The 26,015-nt window shown below is 46.7% G+C and overlaps 1 protein-coding gene across 1 annotated transcript in view; it reads left to right on the top strand.

Annotated features, from left to right (window-relative positions):
• The window catches only part of LOC138498429 (scavenger receptor cysteine-rich type 1 protein M130-like), a 950,335-nt gene extending 932,776 nt beyond the window's left edge, over window positions 1–17,559 (top strand). Inside the window, exon 16 of the mRNA XM_069622185.1 lies at window positions 16,202–17,559. Coding sequence (XP_069478286.1) covers window positions 16,202–16,743 — 542 coding nt within the window. The 3' untranslated portion in view covers window positions 16,744–17,559. The remainder of the gene's footprint in view (window positions 1–16,201) is intronic.
• Window positions 17,560–26,015: the final 8,456 nt, after the last annotated feature.

Raw genomic sequence — 26,015 nt, 5'->3', positions numbered from 1 at the left:
GGCAAGCAAAACACTCATTTAGGGAGTCATAGAGTGCACTTCACTCCCATAGACCTTGTTCTGACATAGCCTTTATTTCTAGTTACTTCCTGTAACTCCAACATGGGCGCCTGTGTCACATCCAGGAACTGTGCAGCCCATTCTAGTGTCTGGGCGTGGCTGCCTATATAAGCCATGCCCAGAGACTAGCCTGTGCTTCGTCTCACAACCAGTGAATTAACTGGACACCATAAACTTATTTGTGCTACAGCTGATTCCAAGGTAACCATAGAACTTACCTGTAGCCCACAATTGAACTTACCTGCATTACCAGCTACGTGGTCTTCAGGAACTAAGTCTACAAACAGAACTCCCTTTCAAACAACTCCCAGTGCAGCAACTGGGCAAAGGCTGAGAAGAACTGAAGGTCAGCCGCCAATCATCAACCAAGATCTAGTGAAGCAACAAGCCCCTGGGCCCCAGATTACAGTGCCCTGTGGAAGCAGGATGGAGAGTGCACCAAACTAAACCAAAATGTGAGCCATGCCCGTAACCAGAGTACACACCTAACTTGGGTCACAGGGGGGTGTGGAGGGAGGGTTGGAGCACCTTCTCCCAAAAAACCTTCTAAACACCCGTTCTCATGGCAGGTCAGCTTTCCAGTCCCAGGTAGCGAGAGAATGAGACCAGAGGAATCCATTACCCCGGCATAGACCCAGGTGAGCATGACAGAACACAAAGCCTCCAGTAAACCAATCTGCCTGAGCAATAGAGATTTTGGAAGTAGATCGGTTGTCCCAGCTTCTGGGGGAGTTGCGGACAGAGGTGCATGCTGCCAGCCCCGAGACAAATGCTTTGAGGCGTCAATCCGTAACTCCCGTCCATGTAGTAATCCCAGGCAATTACTACATGGACTAGGTTCATGGGAGACCCAAAGAGGTTTGGAACCTTCATGAACCACTGTCATTTACTTTTTTTTGTGCAAACCAGGACTATTTCCTACAGACCAGTCCAAGGTGGCCTTTGTGCTATCGTATCTAGGCGGTCATGCAGCGGATTGGTCTGTCCCATTAGTACCTAGGGACGACCCCCTGCTTCGCAATATTGCCAGTTTCCAGCATGAGTTAGAAAAGCTCTTTGCTTGATGCATACAAGGACAGGCCTTAGACAGTGAGATGTTATCCCTCCGATAGGGTAGCCAGGATCTCCTGGCATATGTGGCCACGTTTAATCATCTGGTGGCTGAGGAAAATTGACCTGAAGAAAAGCTAACCACTTTGTTCTATAGAGGTCTATGCAGAGAGTTAAAGGATGCACTAGCACAAGTAGTGAACCCTCCAGATGGCTGTGCGGAATACATCGACCTAGCACTCCAGCTCGATCATCGGTTGCAGAACCGGAAGACCGATCATGCCTGCTCGGAGGGCAGAACGTTCTATGTGCGGCCCAAAGAAACACCTGCCCACCCACCTGCCGAAGCGCATCCTAAACCCATGCAAGTAGGCGCAGTACGAGATCCACTCACTAAGACAGAGCGGGACAGGAGACTGCAAGAACAGTTATGCCTGTATTGTGGCCAATTAGGTCATTTTCTTCGCAAGTGTCTAGCTAAACCCCGTCGAAAGACGGTAGGAGCAGTGGATGGGAGCAAAGGTACAGACGAGACAGAAAACTACAACGCCCGACAGACATAGAGGTCGGTCTGTCAAGCGCGGTGAGACCACAGACCTCCCACTTTGCTATTCTGGTTATCATGATAAATCCACAATATCCGACTATGATGCATGCAATCGAAGCTTTAGTGGACAGCGGGGCCATCAGTAACTACATGGACTTGGAAACTTCTGGCCGGATAGGGTTACTGGTTTGCCCAAAAACAACTGACGATAACGTAACTGTGGTAGACGGTTCACTGCACAGCTGAGATCACAATGCTCTGCCAAGACGGTCATAAGGCGTAAACCTTGTTCGATCTCATGGCAGTCCCACAGTTTCAGGTGATTCTTGGCATGCCCTGGCTGAAGACACATAACCTACAAATAAACTGAGGTGCTAGAACACTGATTTTCTCGAGGGAATGCAATCACTATTACAATAAGAATTGTATGTCTGTACATCCGTTACTCGCGTCTCCAAAGTCAATGCCTGTGCTAGGAATAACAGGAGTTCTACCTACTGAATACCGGGAATATCAAGACGTTTTTGCTAAAGGACAGGCTAATACACTTCCTCCTCATCATTCCTACAGCTACCAAATTGACTTACTACCTGGGACACAAGTACCATGTAGCCGAATTTACGCTTTCACAGAGGGAGAGAACACCCACCTAAGGAATTACCTTGATCAATAGTTAGCAAATGGCTTCATCTCTCCCTTAAAGTCACCTGCAGCCTCTTCCCTATTTTTTGTACCAGAGAAAGAGGGAGATCTCCAGACATGTGTTGATTATCAGGCACTAAATCAGGTCACCGTAAAAAATAGATATCCACTACCGTTAATTCCGGTTTTGATAGACCAAGTACGACAAGCACAAGTCTTCACAAAATTAGAACTCCGAGGAGCCTATCACCTTGTGCATGTAAAAGGAGGGTGATGAATGGAAGACTGTGTTTCGCACCAGGTACAGCTTGTACGAGCATCAGATGATGCCTTTCGGGCTCTGTAATGCCCCAGTGGCATTTCAACACTTTATGAATGATGTACTGTGGGAGTTGCTCAACGTATGTGCAGTGGTGTACATCGACGATTGCCTCATCTACTCATCTAACCTACAAGACCATGTTACACTTGTGCAGGCAGTACTCCACAAACTAGGCAAAAACCATCTGTATGTCTCTGCTCTGCTCCGGACACTTTCCGATTCCACAGAAGCCACATCCTGACAGCTGCTCTGCTTCTGCTTCTGCTTCACCTCAGGAAACTCCTGCAAAGACAAAGAACCTTAGTTAAAGCAAAGTTTATCTACAGCCCAAAGCTCATCATGACCTGCGCTCATCTCACAACCAGTGAATTAATTGGCCACCATAAACTAATTCATGCTACAGCTGATTCCAAGACCACCATAGAATTTACCTGTAGCCCACAGTTGAACTCACCTGCATTAGCAGCTACGTGTTCTTCAGGAACTAAGTATACGAACAGAACTCCCTTGCAAACAACTCCCAGTGCAGCATCTGGGCAACGTCTGAGAAGAACTGAAGGTCAGCCTCCAATCATCAACCAGGACCTAGTGAAGCAACTAGCCCCTGGGCCCCAGACTACAGCACCCCTGCGGTAGCAGGATGGAGAGGGCACCAAACCAAAAAATGAGCCACGCCCATAACCAGAGTACACACCTCACTTGGGTCACGGGGGGTGGAGGGAGGGTTGGAGCACCTTCTCCCCAAAAAACCTTCTAAACACCCATTCTCTTGGCAGGTCAGCTTTCTAGTCCGAGGTAGCGAGAGAACGAGACTGGAGGAATCCATTGCTCCTGCAGAGATCCATGTGAGCATGACAGGTAGTCCATGCTACCAGGTATCCTGAAGCAATACCTATGCGGACTGTCACTGCTAAAGCAGTAGCTAAGGCCCTCCTAGGTAGCTTCTTCATGGTGGGTTTTCCTAAGGAGGTCATCTGTGACAAGGGGGGTCAAGTTTTATCTCCAATGACATGCAAACCAAGTTGAAAAACTGTGGAGTAACCTACAAGTTCTCAACAGCCTACCATCCCCAAACCAAAGGGATGGTGGGGTGGCTTAATAGAACTATGAAGAGCGTGATAGGTGCTTTAGAAGAACCCCTTGGAAGAAAATTGGTCCTTCTTCTGCCATGCCTTTTCTTTGCTTACAGAGAAGTTACTCAAGAAGGGATTTCCTTCAGCCCCTTTTAGCTTCTCTATGGTCATCCGGTTATAGGTCCATTGGCCTTAATCAGGGAGGGGTTGAAGAGTTCTCCTTCCCACAAGCCAGTGAGAGTCACTGACTATGTGTTTGGTCTACGAAGGAGAACGACACACATGATGATAGAAGCTTCTGATAACTTGAAAGCAGGTCAGGTTCTGGAGAAGCATTGGCATAAGGCCAACATGGTTGAGTTTACTCAAGACCAACTAGTTCTAGTTATGGTACCTACAAGGCATAGGGCCTTGCAGGACAAATGGATTGGACCATTCAAGGTTGTGGGAAAACTTGGAGAGGTCAATTATTTTGTGGACTTAGGCAATCCTAAGGAGGCCCCCAGGGTCTTTCACACCAACCTCCTCAAGGCCTATATCTCGAGACCAGAAGTGGGAGCTTTGCTCTTAGCATCTGCTCAAGAGGAAGAGGAGAGTGAGCCTCTACCTGACCTCCTCAGGGGACAACCTTTAGATGGGAAGATAGAAGGAGTTAATCTCTCTTCTGATCTGACACTAGAATAACAGGAGGAGTGCAAGTCTCTGTTAAATCAGTTTGCCTCCCTGTTTTCAATGACACCAGGCTTGACCCCTTGGGGCCAGCATTAGATTCTCACTGGTGACTGTTTACCTGTTAAAAGAAGAAGTTACAGAATGTCAAACCATGTAAGAGCCCACATAAAGGAAGAGGTCAAGAAGATGCTTGATCTTGGGGTAATAGTACCTTCTACCAGTCCATGAGCTAGTCCAGTTTTACTAGTACCAAAGGCAGGATCCAAGGAATTGAGGTTCTGTGTGGACTATAGAGCTCCTAATGCAGTCACCACGACTGATGCCCATCCTTTACCTAGGACAGATGAGCTGGTGGACAAACTTGGTTCAGCCAAGTACCTATGTACATTTGACCTGACCTGGATATTGGAAAATAGCTCTGGCAAACCATGCCAAGGAGAAAACTACATTTTCAACCCCAGGAAACCTCTACCAGTTTAAGGTTATGCCTTTTGGACTAAAGAATGCACCTGCTACATTCGAAAGGATGGTGAATCATGTTCTGAATGAGATGGGGGACTTCTGAGTGGCATACTTGGATGACATAGCAGTTTTCAGCCCTACTTGGAAAGAACATATTGGGCCTCATTACGACCCTGGCGCTAAGTGAAAAACGATGGCGGTAAATGGTTACCGCCATCGTTTTCCGCCAGGTCCGATCATGACTCCTGACCATAAACTACGATGCCAATAGCGGCATCGTAGTTAACGCTGCCGCTAACTGCGCTAAGGGTGCGCGCACGCGACCGCCCACACCGTACTTAGAGCCATGGCGGAAAGGTACGCAAATGCCGACCCAAGCGGACATGCACCTAACGCCATCACCGAGGCCGCTAAGTACCTTACCGCCATGGTGCAAATAACGCCATCGTGAACCAACCGTAAAGGGCCATGTCAAGTGAATGCAGCTGCCACAGGTGCACAGAAACAGCACAGGTGAAGGCAATACAGACTCAGGGGAGTACAAAAAGAGCACACCCCACCCCTACCCACACCCAGTCACACTCCACAATGATGCCAATACGACTAGCAATGTTGGGGCTGGAGGACCTGATAGCAATGCATGTGCTACTACAACAGCAACAACAACAACAGGCAGCACAGAGGAGACGCAGGAGGAGAAGGAGGGCAAGGCAGGCCCAGCAAGCCCCACCAGCACAGCCAGTGCCACCACGCAGGCAGCCCCCAATCCCACGCATCAGAGCCAATCCAAACAACCTCACTGCTGAGCAGATCCACACCCTGTACCGTTTGGACCGGGACACCATCACCGCCATCGTAGACATGACACACAACGACATCGTCAGCATGATAGAAAGTCCAACCGCCATCCCCCCCCTACTGAAGGTAGTGGCTGTACTCCACTTCCTGGCCACAGGCACCTACCAGCACACAGTGGGGCACCTGCATGGCATTTCACAACCATTATTCTCACGAACACTCATCCAAGTGCTCGATGCCCTCCTCAAGCACACAGACGACCACATCTCATTACCACGGACTGCCCAGGAGATTGCAAACACCAAAGTGGGTTTCCATGCACTAGCCAGCATACCCGGTTGCATTGGTGCCATCGACTGCACCCATGTGGAATTGGTGGTTCCACGTGCCATGGAGGTACCGTACCGCAACCGGAAACAGTTCCACTCTATCAACGTGCAAATGGTCTGTGACTCCAACAAGATCATCACACATTGTTGTGCCCGATTCCCCGGATCAACCCATGATTCACTGGTCCTGAGGAACTCCACAATACCACGCTACATGGAGCGACATGCAGGCCCAAGATCCTGGCTACTCGGTGAGTGCAATGTCATGGAAGTGGGCATGGGAATGACGTACCAGTGCATACTCCACCTGGCAGAAAGGGGGGGGATGATGCATACTCCACCTGGCAGAAAGGGGGGGGGGATGATGCATACTCCACCTGGCAGAAAGGGGGGGGGATGATGCATACTCCACCTGGCTGTGAGTAACACAGAGAACGGAGACAGAGGAAGGGCACTCACAATGCACACAACCCCTCTGCATACATAGGGTGATGGCATGCAAAACAGGCCATGGCAGCAATGAGCATATACTGGTTGCATTGTGTGAATCAATTAGTGCATGTAGAAGTGAGCCAAGGTAACAGTTCCATGCCAGCCATGGTGGAACATCATGTTCCTGATCAGACAACATGACTGACACATACATTCTCGCCTACATACAGGTGATGCAGCCTATCTCCTGAAGAGGTGGCTCCTCACACCAGTCCGGAACCCGCAGAACCAGCACGAGGAGGACTTCAACCGTGCACATACACGTACTCGTGTGGTCATAGAGCAGACATTCGGCCTCCTGAAGGCACGGTTCCGAAGCCTCAGCAGGTCTGGTGGGGCACTCCTGTATGGCCATGAGAAGGTGGCAAAGATCGTCATGGCATGTGTCATGCTGCACAATATGTGCGTCAGACGGAATGTGCCCCTGCCCCCTGACGCAGAACTGCAACCACCTGACGATGAGGATGAGGAGGGTGCAGATGGGGCGCCACCACATGGAGGAGGCGATGCACAGGAGGGGCGTGCCATGCGCCAAAGTATCATCGACCACTGCTTCTAGCACACACGGCTGGTGTTTATCGCATGGAGACTGCACTTGGGGCACTGTGTGTCTCTGGGACATGCACACTGTGGACTGTACACCAATAAAGCACACATACGCAATGAAAATGTCCACACATTTCTTTTTTTGAAAGAAAAAAGTGTATTGGAACTATGAACTGTCGTGTCACACCCCCTCCCACCTCCCACCTCCCCCCTGCACACCCCAACACACCCCCTCCCACCTCCCACCTCCCCCCTGCACACCCCAACACACCCCCTCCCACCTCCCACCTCCCCCCTGCACACCCCAACACACCCCCTCCCACCTCCCACCTCCCCCCTGCACACCCCAACACACCCCATGTAGGTGTCAACAGATGCCTGTGACAGTGTCCACAGGCCGTCACAAGCCCCCTCTCCCGGCCCCCGGGGCACCCCTGGCTGTGGAGCGCAGGTTGCGTCCGGAACGTCGCACGGGGCTGCTCTGCGCAGAACTGGCAGTGGAGGATGTCCCTGGCTGCCCCTGTGCATGCAGCTCCTGTACTGTGTGGGTGAGGTCAGTGACCGCACGACGCAAGCCCGCAAGTTCGGCACAGATGTCCCTGGACATGGCCTGCATGGCATCCCTCAGGGTGGCAGTGCTCTGCGCCACTTCGGCCCTTAGTGTCTCCGTGGCCTGTTCAATGCTAAACCTAGCCCCCACACATTCCGCGGCATGCTCATCCAGCATTGCGGACAGTTGATGCTGCCGTTGAGTGATGTCCTCGAGGGACTGCTGGCCGTGCTGGCCCATGGCCAGTGCAGGTGGAGTGATGGAGGGGCTGCTCCCCTCCTGTGGAGTGTGGACAGGGCATGGGGTGGAAGGCCACTCCTCTGCCTCAGTGTGCCCCTGTGTGTCACCCTCATGGGGGCTGGCGTCTGAGAAACAGGGGGAATGTAGTTGGTCAGTGGGGCTTCTGACCTCCTGCTCCATGTCCGAGTCAGAACATGCAGCTGTTGCAGCTGTCTCCCCGATGTTGCTGCTGGCCGCTGACCCCCTGCCTTCTGTGGCAGGCAATGTCGGTGGAGGTGGAGCAGCTGCTGCTGGCCTGCTGCCAACAGGGGTGCTTGCCGGTGGGACCTCCGGTATGCCTGCAGTGGGACCTGCTTGTCGTGGGGTCTGCCTCACTGCAGCTGAGGTTGAGGGTGCAGGGACGTTGTTGTTGGACTTCGCTCTCTTCGGTGCAGGGGTGTCCTGGTCCTCTGGGTGTGATTCTGTGCCTGTGGTGGAGCAAAGGTGGGAGGGCGTTATTGATGGGTCTACGGACTTTGGAATGACAATGGTTGACATTATTTTGGCCAGTGGATGAGGCAGATTTCAGGCAGTGCCATGCAGGTTGTCTCCTTTTAGTGTGGTATGTGGATGCAGGTATGCGGGTGCCAGCAGTGTATGCAGGGTGGTGCTCGCATGTGGCTATGGGCAGTATTGATTTGTGTTGCATTTACACTCTAAGGCAACCTTGTGCTACACATGATTGGACTGCTGTGACTATGGCATGTCTTGTATGAGGCACCTACCTTCATCGCCTGATGTCGGGGCTCCCCTTTCCATCCCTCCAACGCCTTCGATGGATTCCATGCCGATGGTGGTTGCACAGATCTCCTCCCACGGTTGGAGTTTCAGGGGGGATTCCGACCCTCCACCGGTTCCCTGGGCAAGGTTGCGGTTTGCTGAGATGACAGCTCTGACCCTTATGCGCAGGTCATCCCAGCGCTTCCGGCACTGCTGTGGGGTGCGGGGTACGGTCCCCACCGCGCTGACGCGCTCAGCCACCAGGGCCCAGATGGCCTTCTTCTTCCCGATTGCTGTCCTGGTCATATCAGGGGAGAAAACAACACCTGCGTTGTCCTGCAGGGTCTCCGCTAGCATGCAGAGTTCCTCCCGGCTGAATCACTCCTGGCGCTGGCGGTCACATGCCTTTTTCACGGATTTTGGCATTTTCGGGAACTTGGATGGGTGGGTGTTTGGTTGGGACAGGTGTCAGGGTTGGGTCTGGTGTTGTTTGGTAGGATGGCGATGGATTGTGTTTTTAAAGATGGCCGACAGGCTGCTTCCCGTTCCGGCGCGATGACGCTATTTCCGGTTTGGCCTTTTACGGCCGCCGCTAATTACGGTGGCCGTAAATTACGGTGGCCGCTACTTACGCTGGCGGAAGGGCACCTTGCTCGCTAAGCGATGCCGGTAGGGGCCTTTTCCGCCATGGCGTTAATTGCATTACCGCCATGGCGTAATGCTCGTGCGCGATGGGTCGTGATGTGGCGCTCTTTACGCCATCGTCCCACGGCGTAAACGCTCATTATGCCATGGCGGTAATGACGGCGATTACCGCCAGGGTCGTAATGAGGCCCATTGACCACTAAGGATAGGTATTGCAGGCTCTTGATCAGGTCAATCTGACCATAAAGGCTATTAAATGTCAAATTGGTCAGAGTAAAGTGGTCTACCTTGGGCATGAGGTCAGAGGAGGTGACATAAGGCTACTACTCAAACCCAAGTGAGAGCCTTTTTAGGTCTCACAGGTTACTATAGGAACTTCATTGAGAACTATGGGACCATAGCTTCTCCCTTGAATGTGGTCTCCTCACCCAAATTCCCCAAGTAGGTCAGGTGGAATGAGGAGTGCACAAAAGCATTAGAAGGACTTATTTTTTTTTATTTATTGTGTATTTAGTACAAACTTTAATACAAATTAAAAAATACAAAATGTTCACAGGTTCATAAATACAAACTTTGTGATGAATAGCTAATAGATAAAATATTAAAAAGAGACAAGAAAATATTTCAAACTTCATACTACATATAAAGATGAAAATAAAAATAATACAATGACAAAGGAACCATCATATCCAAATTAAGAATATCCCCATATTGCTTTTAGCATATCTGATCAAGATTTATCAGCAGGTTTACTTCTTCCTCAAACTTGTTTAAATATATATTTACGTGTTTCCAAATCTGAGTAATTCCAACAATCAACCCTTTGACAACGTAGCCAAAATGCCTCAGATTTGACATATTCATCATCATACTCAATTTTGGTAAAATATTTTCTGTAAATATGACACTTTGTAAAACAACCTGTAAGAACATGCCTCGCTGATTCTAGCATATTATGATCACCACATATTCTACAGCTTCTACACTCAGCAAGCTTTCCAGTCCATGCTCCCCTTACTTCTATGACATTCAATCTATTTAATCTAATATCCATAAAAATCCTACACGTTGCAGGAGGGTAGCAGTTTTAAGTACTTCTGCATTTTTTTAAATTCACACAACATATTAGAGAACGTATGTAGAGATTTCAGTTTCCCTATGGCATCATGGCTTAACACCCAGTCCCATTTCTCTGCCGCTGATTTAAGAGATTTTAACATCCAACCATCACCATAATCCCATTTATGTGTCCATCCTATCTCCTGAAAAAAGAGCAAGTTTCTTTCTTGGAATTTATTCAAGGCCTGTACATTCCCACGATGTAGGCCATCACGAAGAACCAATAGCAATGAATTGGGGCAAGCAAATTCAATCCTCAGATATAGTTTAGCATAGTTGAAATTAATTCCAGAGGACAGAAATATCAGGCCAACTTTGAGTCGGATTGCCTGGATTGGAGTATAATTAGTCAGACCCAGCAATCGTCTCCATATCATTCCCTCTATGGAGTTAGCCCAGTTGTTCCAATCAGAGTAGGAGGCCTCCAATGCATACAAGAATAGTGCAGCCAATTTTCGTTTATAGATATTGACAATTCCCAGAAGACTAGGGGCCTCATTACACGGAAGGCGGTGGACCATGCCGGTAAATTACCGGCACCGCCTTGGCACAAAGGGGATTTACCGCCCCATTCCAAGGTTGGTGGGGCGGTAAATCCCCCTTCCGCCATTGCCCTTCCCCATTCCCATTTCTGCCCCATAGGGCTCTATGGGAATGGGGAAGGCGCTAATTACGGCACCGCAATTTTGCGGTGCCGTAATTAGCTCTGAGGTCCCTTAGCGGGTTGGTTTTTAACGCCTGCAAAAAGCAGACGTTAAAGCACCAACCCGCTAAGGGACCTCGTAGTAAGGCGGTAATGGTTAACGTTCACCGTTACCATTAACAGTGGCCGTTAACCATTACCGCCTTCCGTGTAATGAGGCCCAATATGTTAATGTTAAAGGACAGTTGTACCGCGCACTATCACCACCGGAGTGGTCCCCTGGCGCACTGGTGGCTCTGAAAAAGGGAGGGAGGGCGAGTTATTGTGAGAAAGCAGGAAAATTGCAAGAGAGCAGTGATGTGCTGTTGGCGGCCTCAGCCCGGTGGGTCCGTTGGCTGGTCCTGGGGTGTTAGCGGCCGGTAGTCGTTGTGTACTGTTGTGGAAGTCTATGTGTGTTTTTTGTTGTGTTGTTGCAGTTTAGTGAAGTTTGTGCAGTTTGTTGTGCTGTAGGTTTGTGGTTGTGTTTGGTTTGGAGTTTGAGAGGTGTGTGTAGAGGGGGAAATTGTTAGTGGAATCGGTTAGTTGGCATCTCTATCCTGAATTGAGGCACTGGGCTTGTGTAGTCTCTCCTGATGTGCCACTGATCTGATCTGGGCCCATCTTGCATTCAATGTCCCTTTCACATCTGTCCCCCACCTCAACCAGCCTCCCTCACAACCCCACCGGCCCTCCCTACCTACTCCTGTGGTGAGAGCACCTGCCAATGTCCACCACTCAGCTAGTGTGGTGATTGTCAGTATCTTGACAATTCATTTGAAACTTGGTACCTGGTGGCAACTAAGGGGGGGGTGAGGTTGTTGGTGGGATTCTCTGGGGTAGTTGATTCCGTCTCCATGGGTGTCACCTGTGTTTCAGTCTATCTGGTGTCATCTGTCCTGGTACTGCAGGAGCTTCCTTGTCCATTATGGGTTGTCAGTGTCCTACCAGTTTAGTCATCCTTTTTCTCTGTTGTTTCGGTTTTCAGTTTGAGTCTGTGGTCTTGAAGAGCCAGGTTTGTAGTTATTTTCTGAATTTGTGGTGATCTTCCGTGTTTCTTATCTCTTTTGGGATGTTGTTCCAGGTTTTTGCAGCTAAGTGGTAGAAGGAAGTGCCTCCAAGTTTTTTCTTATGGTATGGTTTTAGTTCTAGATGGATTTCGTTGCTGGATCGGAGGGGCCTCTTTGGTTTTTAGACAGTTTTTTTTTTCTTTTGAAGGAATTCTGCTCCTTGTCCTCTGATTGCCCTTTGTGTTATGCACATGGTTTTGAAGGTGATGCAATGTTTTACTGGGAGCCAGTGTAGTGTATTTAGGGCAGGAGTGATGTGGTCTCTTCTGGATAGTTTGAGGAGTAGTCTGGCTGCTGCATTTTGGATTTGTTGTAGTTTCTTCAGGAGGTATTCTGGTATTCCGAGGTAGAGGCTGTTTGCATAGTCGATTCTTGACATGATGAGGGCGACGATAGTGAGTGTTTTGTGCGTGAAGGAGAGGAAAGGTAGGATTCTTCTTGTCGTGTGTATGAGGAAGAAACATTTCTTCACTGTTGCGTTTATTTGTGGTTCTAAGGTTAGGGTGTTGTCCATCAGAACGCCTAGATTCTTTACTACCTTAGATGGTGTTGGTGCGGTTCCCATTTCCGTTGACAATGAGGTGGCGTTTTCGTTCCCTTGGTCTTTGGATATGATCATGATTTTGGTATTTCCTGGTTCGATTTTCATGTTGTTGGTATTTACCCAGTTGAAGACTTCTTTCAGACAGTCGATTAGAGTTGAGTGAACTGCTTCATTGTCTTTGATTTTGTAGATGATTTGAGTGTCATCGGCGTAGTTGTAGCAAGTAATGTTGTATTTTCTGATGATTCTGATGACCGTAGTCTGGTAGATGTTGAAATATAGTGGTGATAGTGAGGATCCTTGTTAACTCATGGAGTGGATTTGAATGGTTTAATCCATACGGTTTCTGTTCTGTCTGCTAGGAATGATTTAGTCCAGAGGAGTGCTGTGTCTGTCATGCCTATGTCTTGTAGTCTTTTGGTCAGGGTGTCATGGCTAACTGTGTCAAAGGCTGCGGAGAGTTCGAGTAGAATAAGGGCTGAGGTTGTGTTTGAGTCTGCATTAGTTTTAAGGTCCTCCCAGATGGAAAGTAGTGCTGTTTCTGTTCCTCTTGCTGGTCTGAAACCAACTTGAGCTTGGTCTAACAGGGGTGTTTTTCTATGTGCTCTTTGGTAAGTTTATATACGTAGGTTTCCAGGAGTTTTGCCGGGTAGGGAATCTTTGAGATTGGCTTGTAGTGGAGAGGTCTGCTACGTCGCCACCTGTGTTTTTTAGAAGTGGCTTGACATAGGCTGATTTGAAGATCCTCGGCACAGTCCCTGTTGCTAGTGATAGATTTAGAAGGTTTCTGTAGTATTCTGCTGGCGTTCCTTGTGTGAGGATTGATTTGTAGATGTCCGGGGGACAGGGTTCCATGGGTGATCCAGCTTTCTTGCTGCGTTTACCAGCATTGCGAATGTCTCTGCTGATATTTCAGGAAAGTTTTTGAGTTTGTGCTGTGGTTCTGTGTTAGATTTGTTTGGTTGTATGTTGTGGTTGGTTGGTCTCTTTTGTATGGTTTGTCGGATGTCATTGATTTTTTTCTTGAAATGGTCTGCCAGGTCGTTGCAAAGTTTCTCTAAGGGGGTTGGGGTGTTATCGCAGCCTGTTGGGTTTTTCATCTCTTTAACGATGTTAAACATTTCTTTTTGTGTGTTGGTGGCATTGGTGATTCTGTCATCATAACGCCTTCTCTTTGCCTTTTGAATTTCCTTCTTGTATGCACGCATTTGTTTTTGGAACAGTGTTTTTTTGTCTGGGTTGTATTCTTTCCTCCATTCCAGTTCCATCTTTTTGTTTTCCTTTTTCATGGTGTTTAACAGTGGTGTGAACCATTTTGCCATTGCTCTTTTTTTTGATGGGATGAATGGTTTTTCTGGGGCGATCTTATTTATTGTGTCTGCAATCCATTTGTGTAGTAATTTCGCTTTCCCGTCTAGGTCAGTTAGCTCTAGTTCTGTAGTTGAGGGTTTGGTTAATTCCAGTTGTTTGAATAGGTTGCTTTCTTTGACGTGTTTCCAGTTTCTTTTGGTGGTGGTTGCGAGTTTAGGGGGTTGGATGCGTACTTAGGTTGGCATTTCGATCATGAATGGGATGATGAGGTGGTCACTCCACAGTATTTGTATCGGAGGTGTTGTGGTGATGAGTTTTTCATTTGCAAAAAATTGCGTCGAGGGTGTGTCCGGCTGAGTGTGTTGCCCCTTTTACTAGTTGCCGTAGTTTCATGGTAATTTTCTGAAGTTTTCTTGGAGAAGGACATGAAAGCACTGAGCAATGCCTTAAGCTTAGATGTTTTCTTTTCTTGTATTATAGGATTGGTTTTATTCCTATCACTGCATATTTCTTGGCCTAGATATTTGTAACAGTTGACTCTACATATCTTCCCTAATGGACAATTGATAAAGGGATTTGTACTTCCTCGTCTGCTCGCGACCATAAATTGTGTTTTTGATAGATTAATTTGAAGACCATTATTTTCAGCATATTCACATATAGCTTCGACACTATTACATATACCAATATAGGTATTATCAAACACAATTATTTTGTCAGCATAGCGTATCCAGCCGATCTTACATGGCCCTATCTTTGGGAAGGCATTCATTTTGTCCACAAATATTTCACAAAATCTACCATGTATAGATTATGTAAGGATGGTGCTAAAGTACCCCCCTGCCTGACTCCTTTTTCAATTAATATGGGGTCATACATTTTGCCATTGTTATTAAGACTAATTCTGGCCATACTCTCCTCATATATCATTCTACACTTGTAAATTAGGTGTTCCGGCATCCCAAGTAATTTTAGCTTCTTCAATGATTTATCACGGTCAATGGTATCAAATGGAGAAGAGAAATCTACATAAATCATATAGAGTGGTAGCCTGTTTATACCCTTAGTTTGTTCAATAAGAGTGTTCATAAGAGTCTGGAAATTGAGATCGCATGGAGGAACAAGTGGTAACATGCAATCTGGGGCCCGATTACAGAATCTGTGCAGTGGTGCACGTGCAATAATGCACAGTATTAGCACTAGAGCACTATCAATTCATGTTTAACCAGGACAGAGTTTACCCTACCGCTAATACGGATTTGTGTTAACACGCGTGCAATCTGTGTCCTGGTGCAGACATGCATTGAAGAGGTGGTTCTTTGCACTAGGACTAAGTTTGCCATAGTGCCTATACCTCAGCATATTGCACTTGTCATGGTGGAAAGGATGTACACATCGGCTGCAATACTATTTGCACTTGGGCACTCTCTGCCCTGGGGATGATACTGAGAACATTGCACTTGCACCGGTGCAAAGTCTCTAGAATCTGGCACTGGTGGAAAGACAATGAGTCTCACAGAATGAAACTGTTCAACAAATGATGTCTGAAAGGACATACTTTAATTGTGCCGGTGGTCATGGAAGCGGCTTTCCAGACTCCGGAGGAAGTCTATGAAAGCTCTGCCTGCACTTACTGGCCATGTATGTGACAATAGACAGTAAAGGTCAGAGTGCAATAGGAGTGCGTCAGGAGTGAATATATTGCTTTCAGTTCAGCACAGCAAGTATGACAATGTCATGGATACATTTCCAAGTACTAGACACACAGCTTGTACAGAAAGATCTGGTGTCTGATTTTAGTGTTGACAGCAGGGAGCCTGAATATTTACTTTCCTGCCTTGTGTGAACCCTGCTGCAGTGCAGGTGTCCATCTGTTCTCCTCTTAGACTTTCCTGTAGCCCTAACTATACTTGTATGTTCTTGTTGCATGACATGCTGATGTTCCACTGTGATGTGCACACAGCTTGCGTCATGCTGGAGGTGGCTGCATGCTTCTGCCCATGCGTGGCATTCCTTTTAGAATCTAGTGACACATTGAAACAGCAAGAAAGGGGATTTCTCATCCAGCTCCCAGCATTTATTACAGGCTCTGATATCTGACAGTGGCCCGGGAATCCCAAACTCCTGTCTTTAAACCTGGAAGATCATCACCCACTTATGTCAGTTCTCAAGCGATTGCGCCATCATGACAGTGCCACTTCTCATGTCTTGCCTTCACTTGTAACATGCCAAGTCCTTCAAGAGATGCACCAATGGGGACTACACTAACCTCCCTCTTCTTTCCTCCCCAGAGTCTCTCACCCTGAATCCTGACACTGCTCACGCTTCACTCAACATCTCCACTGACGGGAAGATGATCACCTACCTTGAGAAACCAAAAAGTGTTCTCAACAATACGGAGAGATTTACACACTCCAGGTGTGTCCTGGGGTCGGAGGGCTTCACATCGGGAAAGCATTACTGGGAGTTAACATTGTCACCGAAAGTCAAAGTTAGGAATGTTAAAGTACCTTATCTTTATTCTGTGGGTGTAGGAAAACAGTCTGCTCTAAAAGGGGCACAAATGACTTTCTACCGTTCTGATATTGGGTGGTGGGGTCTAACATTTTACAAAGTAATATGGTTAGCTCAGTTACAGACTTTTCCTTCCCTATATCAGGGTAACAAAGGGTTAGTTACAAAACTTGGAGTATTTATTGATTTTGAAGGCCAACTATTATCATTTTACGATGCCGAACATCAGAAGCACCTGTACACATACAGTGACACATTCACAGAGAAAGTCTTTCCTTACGTGTGTCTTTTCTTTCCTGCCACCGTGAGCCTGAATTAAACCTTTGGGTGATACCCTCGCTTAAACAATCTTTGCTTAAGAAGGTCAAGTGTGTAATGAATGTTTATTTAGAAAATGTAATAATATAGTCAATATAAGGAGAATTAATATTAAGTCAAGGTACATCATTTCAATGTGACCCTTCTCTTTAATGAGATTTCAAGATAGAACATAATATGACGAGCAGCAATGAGATGAAGACAGAGAAGGTCCAGGGACCTGTGATGAACATCCATCAACTGGATGAAAAAAAGATAAGCCACAGAAGGTCACAGAAAGTCTACATTTATTGAACATTAGAAGTGGCTCATGCTCTTGGATTAACAGTTTATTACATTTGCAAACTTTGAAATGTCTTTTCTACCCACCGGCCTAAACTACAGGCCCTGCTCGAGGCACCAAATACTCAACATGAGTTATTACTCTTCCAAGTATTGACCATTGTCTCTGATTTTGCTTCAGGAAAAGTGATTTTAATGGTAACCTTTAGGTTGGTCTGCAAACCTACTCTAGATAGATCACAACATAATCCACCCTCAAGAATGATATGGAATACAATCGAAGATCAGGGATTTACCGATATATGGAGAGGCACCGTTGGTGAGGCAACAAACTGGTAGTGTCTCAACTGGTCGAATTTTTCCAGATTGAAAATGATCAGATAAAAAGTAATTGCTCAAAAATGAAATTGACTGAAAATTAAATATTTGAAGTCTCTGTCGACAAAAAAACTGATGCATAAAACAATGCATAAAACAATTGCCTTTTCATATGTTAACAGATGCTAACATTTGGAAAATTTTTTTCAAAATAACTGTGGACATATTAGTATACTTTGAAGAATTAAACATTTTAAATGTAACAGTAAAGTGTGCTTGTGTTTTCCTGTATTGTAAACATTTTTAGTGGTTTGTAACTTGCATACATTTTGCTCACTAATAGAAATGTTCCCTGTCTAAATGTTTTGCTGCTGTTTGGTGTTTCCTGCTGCTGAAGGACTGAGACGGTCCTCTATTCACATGCAACAGTAGGAGGAGGAGCCACTCTACACACTCTCCACTCCAGAGGCGGAGCGCCGCCTGAGTGTTGGCCGAGTGTGGGTAGAGTTTTTGTGGAGCCTACGGAGCCAGCCATGATGCGGGCCACTGAATGGCTGCAGAGGATCCGTAACCAAGCACAGACTCATCAAAATTAAGGTAATGTTGTGGCTGATTCTAACTGTCTAATTTCGGTTAAACTTACAAAAATGTATTGTACATTTTGGAGCCATGGGCCCCTCAGGGTTCTTGCTACCTACAGCGCCAAGCATAGTGGCCTAAACCAGAACTGGTCTGCCCCTAGAGTGTCTTGTGCCCGTGACCCCTCCACAGTTGTTTGGCACCCCTGCCTCTGGTACCGCCTCACCATTTCATCGGCGGAAGCCTAAAGTCCTTACTTTAAAACTTCTTCTGCCCACCGTCCAGAAATCCAGTTGATGGGAAAACAGCATTGAGTGTGGTGAGAACGAAATGCTGAACATGGCAGGAGGGGGAGGAAAAGGGGAGCCAACATTGTGTGAAGGGGATTCCTCGTTGGATGGTGCTTCCTCAAGAACAAAAATCTTAAATTATTAACCGCCTAAACCCCAGGTGGTGGTGAATGGTAATGAAGCAGCCCCAGGCTCAACCCCAGTTTCTATGCTCCCTGCAATGTATGGTTGAATAAAGGGAACGTTTTCCTCATCCAAATCACAGAGTAAAACATTGGCCCTCATTACGATCTTGGCGGTATGGCTGCCGCCAAAATCGCGTCCGGGTTCCCAGAATGATGAATTACCGGACCATTCTGAGTTCGGAGGGCCCGGTAATTCTTCCTTCTAGGAACCCAAGCCCGGACCTTCCCCATTCCCATTTCAGACCCCATAGGGCTGAATGGGAATGGGAGAGGGAGCAAATAACGGGCCGATTGCGAGCGGCATGTTGTTTGCTCCTTCCTCCCCTCGCAGGACCTACTCTGCAATTCTGGTAAAACCAGACATGCAGACTGGGTCCCGCGAGGGCATCTCGTAATCAGGCGGTACGGGGTTGATGGCGCCGGCACCTTTACCGGCGCCGTTAACCCCGTACCGTCTGGGTTATAATGAGGCCCATTGTCATAATATGGAAAAATAAAATGGTCCCATGAAAAAAGAGACGTGCAACAACCAGCAGTGCCTGAAGTACCTGTGGAGGTCGGTGATGCCCCCACCTGTAGCACTTAGGGAGGAGTGGCGCAAACTATTTGATGCTGAGTTACTGGCGGGTTCCATTCCCACTGTGTTGCCGCATCCGATCTGCCTTCTGTAGTACCCTAGTGAGTGAAAGTGAGATGCAGCCTTCGTGGTTGGAGGAGGCGACACTGGTGAGCACTGTGGGAGCAGAGAGCTCTGCTTTGTAGAATGATGCCAATCAAATCAAAGTTTGCACCCCCACACAAGACTTTCTTGTGACGCCTTGAATGTCCTTCCGTCAGCTACACCTTCTTCAACCCTGGAATCAGGGTCGGACCAGGACATGAACTTGTAGGCCTTGCTTTGGTGACAAGATTCATGAAGGCTATTACAAGCTTGACGCTGCAATTAAGTATGGATTGTAATCCTAGGGGGGCAAAACGCCCAGTCACAGAAGTTGGAATGGACCAACAGTCATGCTTGGGGATTCTGTGTAAGGAGACAGAATCTGCAGCTCCTCTTAATATCCTTTTGGCTCCCGTAGATCAGCCCCACCTATCATTGGAACTGCCTCCAGACAGGGATTTGGTGGAGAGACTCCAAGGGGGCATCGTCCTCGGTGCAAAACTCCAAGTTCAAGTGAAGACTCTAGTGAGGACTCCGATCAGGGAGAAATCTGGAACCCCCAAAAACCTCAGGAGTCAAGAGAAACATGCATGACATCTAGTGCACATTTGCGAGGCCAGAAGGAAGCCTCCCTAAAAGTGGGCCGTACAGATGCCAGACAGCCCATCTACAGGCTGCCATTGGCTCGATGGTCTCTATTACACTGTAAACCTTTTTGAAACTGTATGAAAACCTAAATGACAGTCTTAAAGACCAGGAAACACTACTTGCCTTAATGCACACCAAGTTGGTCTTTATTGAATCATTTATCGAGGCTACTAGAGAAAAGAAATCAAGGGAAAGGGAGAGGGAGGGTGTGATCATCAAAACCCTTATTGATTTAATTCAAGAAGCCAGGGATGATAAAAGGATGTTCCTGGTAGGGATCCAGGACACAATTACACTCTTGAAGCATGATGATGGCACTACAGTGAGCGAACAGTACGCTAAACAAGTCCCAGTAGTGATTGCATTGAGTTTACCACAATCTGAATCCATCCTGGGTGTGAGAGTATCAGTGGACATTGCCCAAGTACCTACATGCCAAGAGCTCAATGACTCACAAGCTTTCCTCCTTGGGAGCAGCCCGCACCGTGGGCCCCATGCTGAACCCTCAATCTCAAAACTATGCAGTTCCTGCTCAGGTACGAGCGGGTTGGAGCTCACAATTAACGATGGTGACTGGGCCAGAGGAGCAAGTAGGGAGAGTCAGAAGAAGTCCAGATCACTTCCCGATCTTTAACAGAGAGTCCTAAAAACAGGACATTGCCCCAGCATAAGGTAAGAAGCTGGATCCTTTGAAAAAATATGCCCCTAACAAAATCCTCAAGGGGAGTGCACAGAACTTTATTAGAAATGTAAGAACTGTATCAACGGAACACACAAACACCATAATCCCAACGGAAAGACATAGGTCAGGCTGTAGTAAGGAAAATCATCTGACCCAGGGTACACATGAAAAGGTTGAACGGATCACTTATACACAGGAGGAGATAATTGACGTATAAATCTCTGAAGATCCTTTGATGCAGTTGTCAACACACGAAGATCATGAATCTGAATACTCTATGGATAAAAATCTGACAGAAACTAACTTGACCTACACAGACCCTGCAGAAGATGGGCCAGAACTTCAGTCTAAGAGGCCAACCCAACACGTTCTGTCATTCTTGACTTTGGAAGAAAAATGGGCAAGAACGACAAACAGGCCTGTCATCTCAGAGAAGCGCCCTTTTTGCTTGCTAGAATGATCGAGCACTCCCGGAATGATAGACAGATATGTAAGGCGGTGGGTGAGCAGGATATTAATAATTGGGAGGGGTCCTCCGTTCATATAATAACTCTCACAACAGAATGTCTAAGATACAGGACTAGAGCATTGATCACCAGCAAGGTTATACTGGAAAGGGCACTGGAGGCTAACGATGGTTTAATATTGAATCAACACAATATAATGGAACTCCTCCATCACGTCCCTCGAATACATGTGATTGAATCTAAAGATGTCAAGGCTGTGGATTTTGCAAATTAAAATGACTGAGTGTGCCTACAAATGACCTCTGCCTCCTTGACAGCGCTTATGGTAAAGCGATCGATGAATTGCGAGTTCTGGGTTTGATTTAAAAGCCTGCAAGACCCAACAGAAACAACCCAAGAGTCGGGACCTTCTTTATATACTCATAATCGAAAGGAAGATACCTGAGGGGTAAGAGGAGGCTCCAAAAACGAAGGGGATGAACAAACTAAATCATAAGCCTGTGGTTTTACGTGGCCTGACTCTTTAAAGATCACCATAAACAGCACAGAAAAGTTCCAGAGGGCAGGGAAAGGAGTGCCGAGCCTTTGAAGCAGAGCATCACTAAAGGGCAGTCCTGGGATTGGCTGGCCAGAGCCCTTGCCCCGACCTCTAGAGATAGTGTTTGACCTGGAGAGGAACTGGGAGGCTGGACTTCGGATTTGGGAACGCCAGAGGCTCTACCCACCTGTTTCAGAGCTTTGACATAAGAATGGCCAAACAGGACATTATATGTTTACAGGAAACATGGTTTAAGGGAAATGTCTTTATTGGATGGCTATACAGTATATCAAAATAAAGCAACTAAGAGGGAAGTGGGAAGGCCCAGCTCCGGTCTTCTAACATTGATAAAAAATAGCTCAAAAGAGAAGATCCTTACAGTAAACATCCTAACACCCATATTCAGACATTAACAATAAGATTAATGGACCATCACTCAGATAGACAGGGATGGCTGGCACTCTTCAACCTTTACTGGAAGCAGAATTCTGAAGACTCTAACATGTTTGTAGATTTAGTAATGGAATAGATAGATCCTCTGTACTCACAATTAGATGACCCTTGGGTTATTATCTTTGGCGATCTAAACTTTGAGAGTCTTTATTCTGCCACAGTCAGAGAAGGGAGAGAGGGGCTGGTGACCCATAAAAAGAATGCAAGATGCATGGATTGGATGGGAGAAACGGCTGTGAGAGATATGCATATGGTGAATGGCCAAGTGAAAGGTGCTCTCCTGTAATAGAAGGCAACAGATAGGAAGCAATAAAGGAATCATAAGACTGCTTTGGAACCAGGAAGAAACAGGTTTCATGTTATTCCAGCACTGGTGCCCCAAATGACTGGAAACCTGATAGCTCGGCAAAAGTCAGATGTAGAAGGGTGGAATACAAACCTATTCTGGCCATTTTTCAATAGAAAGAACGACTCGGAAGTAAACCCGGTTTCAAGCCAAAACACGCGTATGACAAAACAATTGTAACGCAGAAGTGTTTGCTATATAGTGACCTCAGGACTTTAACGAAAAAGAGGAGACAACGGTACAAGAACTGGGTTATCTCCAAAAGCAAAACTCTCCCAGCATGATACTGACGCCATGCTCCAGTCTTTGGATTTAATACAAAAAAAGGAAATTGCTAAATGGTGGGGAAACGGACAATGGCTCACTTCAATTAAACCCAGTTCCACAAAATCGCTGTTTTGAACATTTTGAAAACCTTTCCACGCAGAAGATCCAACAGAAGGAGGGCATGAGTCACCCCAAGCCTACCATTTATTCAATCCATTGCGACAGGGAGGAAAGCTTGCGAATTATAAAGAAAGCAAGTAATTCACATGCCCCAGGGCCCAATGGGATGGCAAACGTTATGCTAATGGAGGCCCCAGAGGCTTGGACCTACTTTTGCTTGGCTTTATTCCACCGGACTGTTCGTTGTGCAGAGTTCGTGCCACTTACAAAAGGGCAATATTTGTTCCCATTTTCAAGAAGGGTGACAGGGCAGATCCAAAAAACTACCACCCGATCGCCCTTCTTGATGTAGTGGGAAATATTTTTGCTGCTACGCCTGAAGGAGTGAATCAAAGAGACTGAGTATGGAGTGTGCCTTTGACTGCATTAGCCATGAAAGACTATGGGCCAAAATGGCGACTATGGGATGTCAAGAGGACGTAGTGTCTGCAATCAAAGACCTGTGTTCTGGGATGGTCTTGCAGGTCAGATTTGACAAGGAAGGAAACTTGACGAGGGGAATTCAAACCTACAGGTGTCTGAAGCAAGGTTGCCCCTTGGCCCCTATTCTATATATCATTTTCATCATTGACATTAAAGAGGTCCTAGACCCCCCTAGGTCCTGCCTGCCCAGTATCAACAGAACCTCTGCGGTATGACTCTTGTACGCAGACGACTTAGTCCTTCTGGACAGAACTCCCATTGGGCTGCAGTTGGGCATACTGCAGAACTACGTAGACCAGAATGGCTTGAAGATAAACATTGTGAAGATGGAAATCCTTATATTGGAATGTCAAAGGGAGAGAATTCAAAATCCCAAGTTGGATGTAATAGGGCAACCGAATACAACTTGTTGGGTCTATTAAATACCTAGAGTTAATGATCAGTGCGAGTACATGTGAAAAGTCGTGGATGGATTGTCTAAACATAAAAGTAAAACAGATGACTGTGCAAGGAATGGTTTTTGAGAGGAAGTATGGAAAGTTCTCGCTCCTCCCAGTTATAAACTTTTACAACCAGATGGTCATACCAACATTGACCTATGCCATAGAGGCTTACTTTGGTTTGACTTGGGAAATTTTGGAGAGATTAAAGAGTCATTTGTGGAAGACAATATTGTGACTCCCTAAGGCAATTCCAATGGCAATCATCAGACACAAACTTGGCCTCCTCACATTACATGTGAGAGTTGTTTGGAAATCACTGATGACTTTCAGAGAACTAATTTCCCCAGATTGCCCCCCTCGATTCCAAATTATAAGGAAGAGGGAAAAGAGCATGTTTGACTGGTCCTTGAATTTATGGTGAGAAAGATGCATGGGAACATTGTCCAACCACGTCTTTTCACTTGACACTCTATGCAGGAATCCACTGATAAAGAGGGCCTTATGGACTGCTAAGTGGAACGACACCGAAGTCAAAAGATCAAACTCTAAGATCCATACCCTCTCGAAAATGCCATCCAGCCCTACAAATATAACTCCAAAATATTAAAAAAAGATTTCCAAATGCAAATCACTGGGATCTATTTCTCAGATTTCACATGAATACACTGTAACATTGTACAGGTATGGAGGTCTTGCAGAGGACGACAGATGTCGATTAGGCACTTTAGGACTTTTCTGTCCAGAACTGAAAACACTCTACGAGAGGATGAGGAGGAGTTTTGGGCAGACGCAGATGCCTGGTGGGAGGTGCTTTATGGGGGGCCAATGTGGAGCTTATTCGGAAGGTTTCTTGAATTGATCTTTATGAAGAAATTTAAGGAAACAGAAACCAAATAAGAAAGGCCCAGTGAATTGTCTTCTGGCTTTTTCCGTTTATTTGTTCCTTTGACCTCTACTCCACCTTCCCCTGTGTTCTCTTTTTTAAGTTTTTAAGTTTCTTTCCTTTTAAGGCTTTCTTTTAATGTTTGTAATGGAATACTAAAAGTTTGAAGTAAACTAAATGCTAACAAAAATAAAAGACAAAATAATTTTGCCAGCATGTTTCATTCCCTCTAATAACATTGTTCAATTTTCGGAACTTTTTTAAGGGACATTCTACATTATAACGAAGTTAGCAACTTAAAAGCAAAAAATACTGCATTCACACTATCTTCACACTATTCATGTCTTATTGATTCAGCCCTTCCAAACCTTTGTAAACACCCTCAAGTGGCCTTTATGATAACCTACAACACAATATAAATACAGCCTAAATTAGTGTTGTCCATGTTATAATTTTTGGACTTTTCTAGAAAGTAAATACTAAGAAGAGTGCTTACAAGCATTCTTATATTAATGTAGTACCGGTGTGTTGCATGCCTATAAGTTCAGCAATATCCTAGGAGCAAAACAAGACAAGCATCTGTATTCCAGTGACTGCTGTATGTCTCACCACTATTCAACATGTATAATTCACCATTATAATTAAACATTTATAATTCAAAACTGCTGTATATGGCACGGAGCTGTGTTAAAAGGAAAACGGGGGATTGTCATCCCATAAAGTACAACCATGTGTTTCTATACAATTTGAGACAAAACAGGGTAATGGGGTACTGGCCACCAGGGGGCGCACGGATGAGCACCTTCTCCTTGTGAGCTCTCCCTCTGAGGGTCCGTGAGGTGAATTGAGCCCCCACTTCACGACCCCCCGATCGAAAATTAAAGGGGTGCTGCATGAAGTTGCCCGCACTCAGCAGGACAAAACCCAGGCAAAATCGGAGCGAGGAAAGGGAAGAAATCACTGTGTGAAGTCTGAGGCACAACGGTGAACAAACGAAAAGTGAAACTACATTGGGCCCACACAGAGGTTCTAAGATACATCCCCAGATGCAACAGATGTCCGGATCCTTAGCGTTGGAGATACTTTGCCCGGCCCCCTCCACATACACCTCACCCTTATGACATTTGAGCTGTGAGGCTCCTATCTTCAACGTTAGAAGAAGCAAATGTTCCCCAGCGAGATCCGGAATACCATTCCCGATGCAGCGCAGAGCACCACACTGCCCTGCCCACATCTGACGAGTGGCAGGAAGCTCCCAGAACCAGTGTGGACAGCGGACCGTAGGCCTCCTTCAAGTTGCGGACCATAGAGGAGGGGTGGACCATTGGCCAGCGGAAAGATCCACGGGATAGGCTTCCTGGCTGTGCGGTAGGTCCAGTCGTCCCAGTACTGCACCGTCAACAGCGGTGTGTGTTCTGCAGCGGCCTGTGCCCTGCCCTCAGACCCACTTACACGGAAGCTGATGAGGGTGCGTGACACACAAGGAGGAACAAGATGCCTGCCCGGTGGCGTTGGAGCAGTGCAGAGGCATCCCCTTTGGCTCTAACCAGCAGAGTGTTTTTCTAGGACACCCACGACCAAGAGCAGGTGTCCACTGCAACAAGTGGGAACAGGTGCCACAACGGACC

Source organism: Ambystoma mexicanum, chromosome 5q (assembly GCF_040938575.1).
Source record: "Ambystoma mexicanum isolate Mex_15411 chromosome 5q, UKY_AmexF1_1, whole genome shotgun sequence".
Lineage (NCBI taxonomy): Eukaryota > Metazoa > Chordata > Amphibia > Caudata > Ambystomatidae > Ambystoma > Ambystoma mexicanum.
This window is presented reverse-complemented; position numbering and strand designations above follow the sequence as displayed.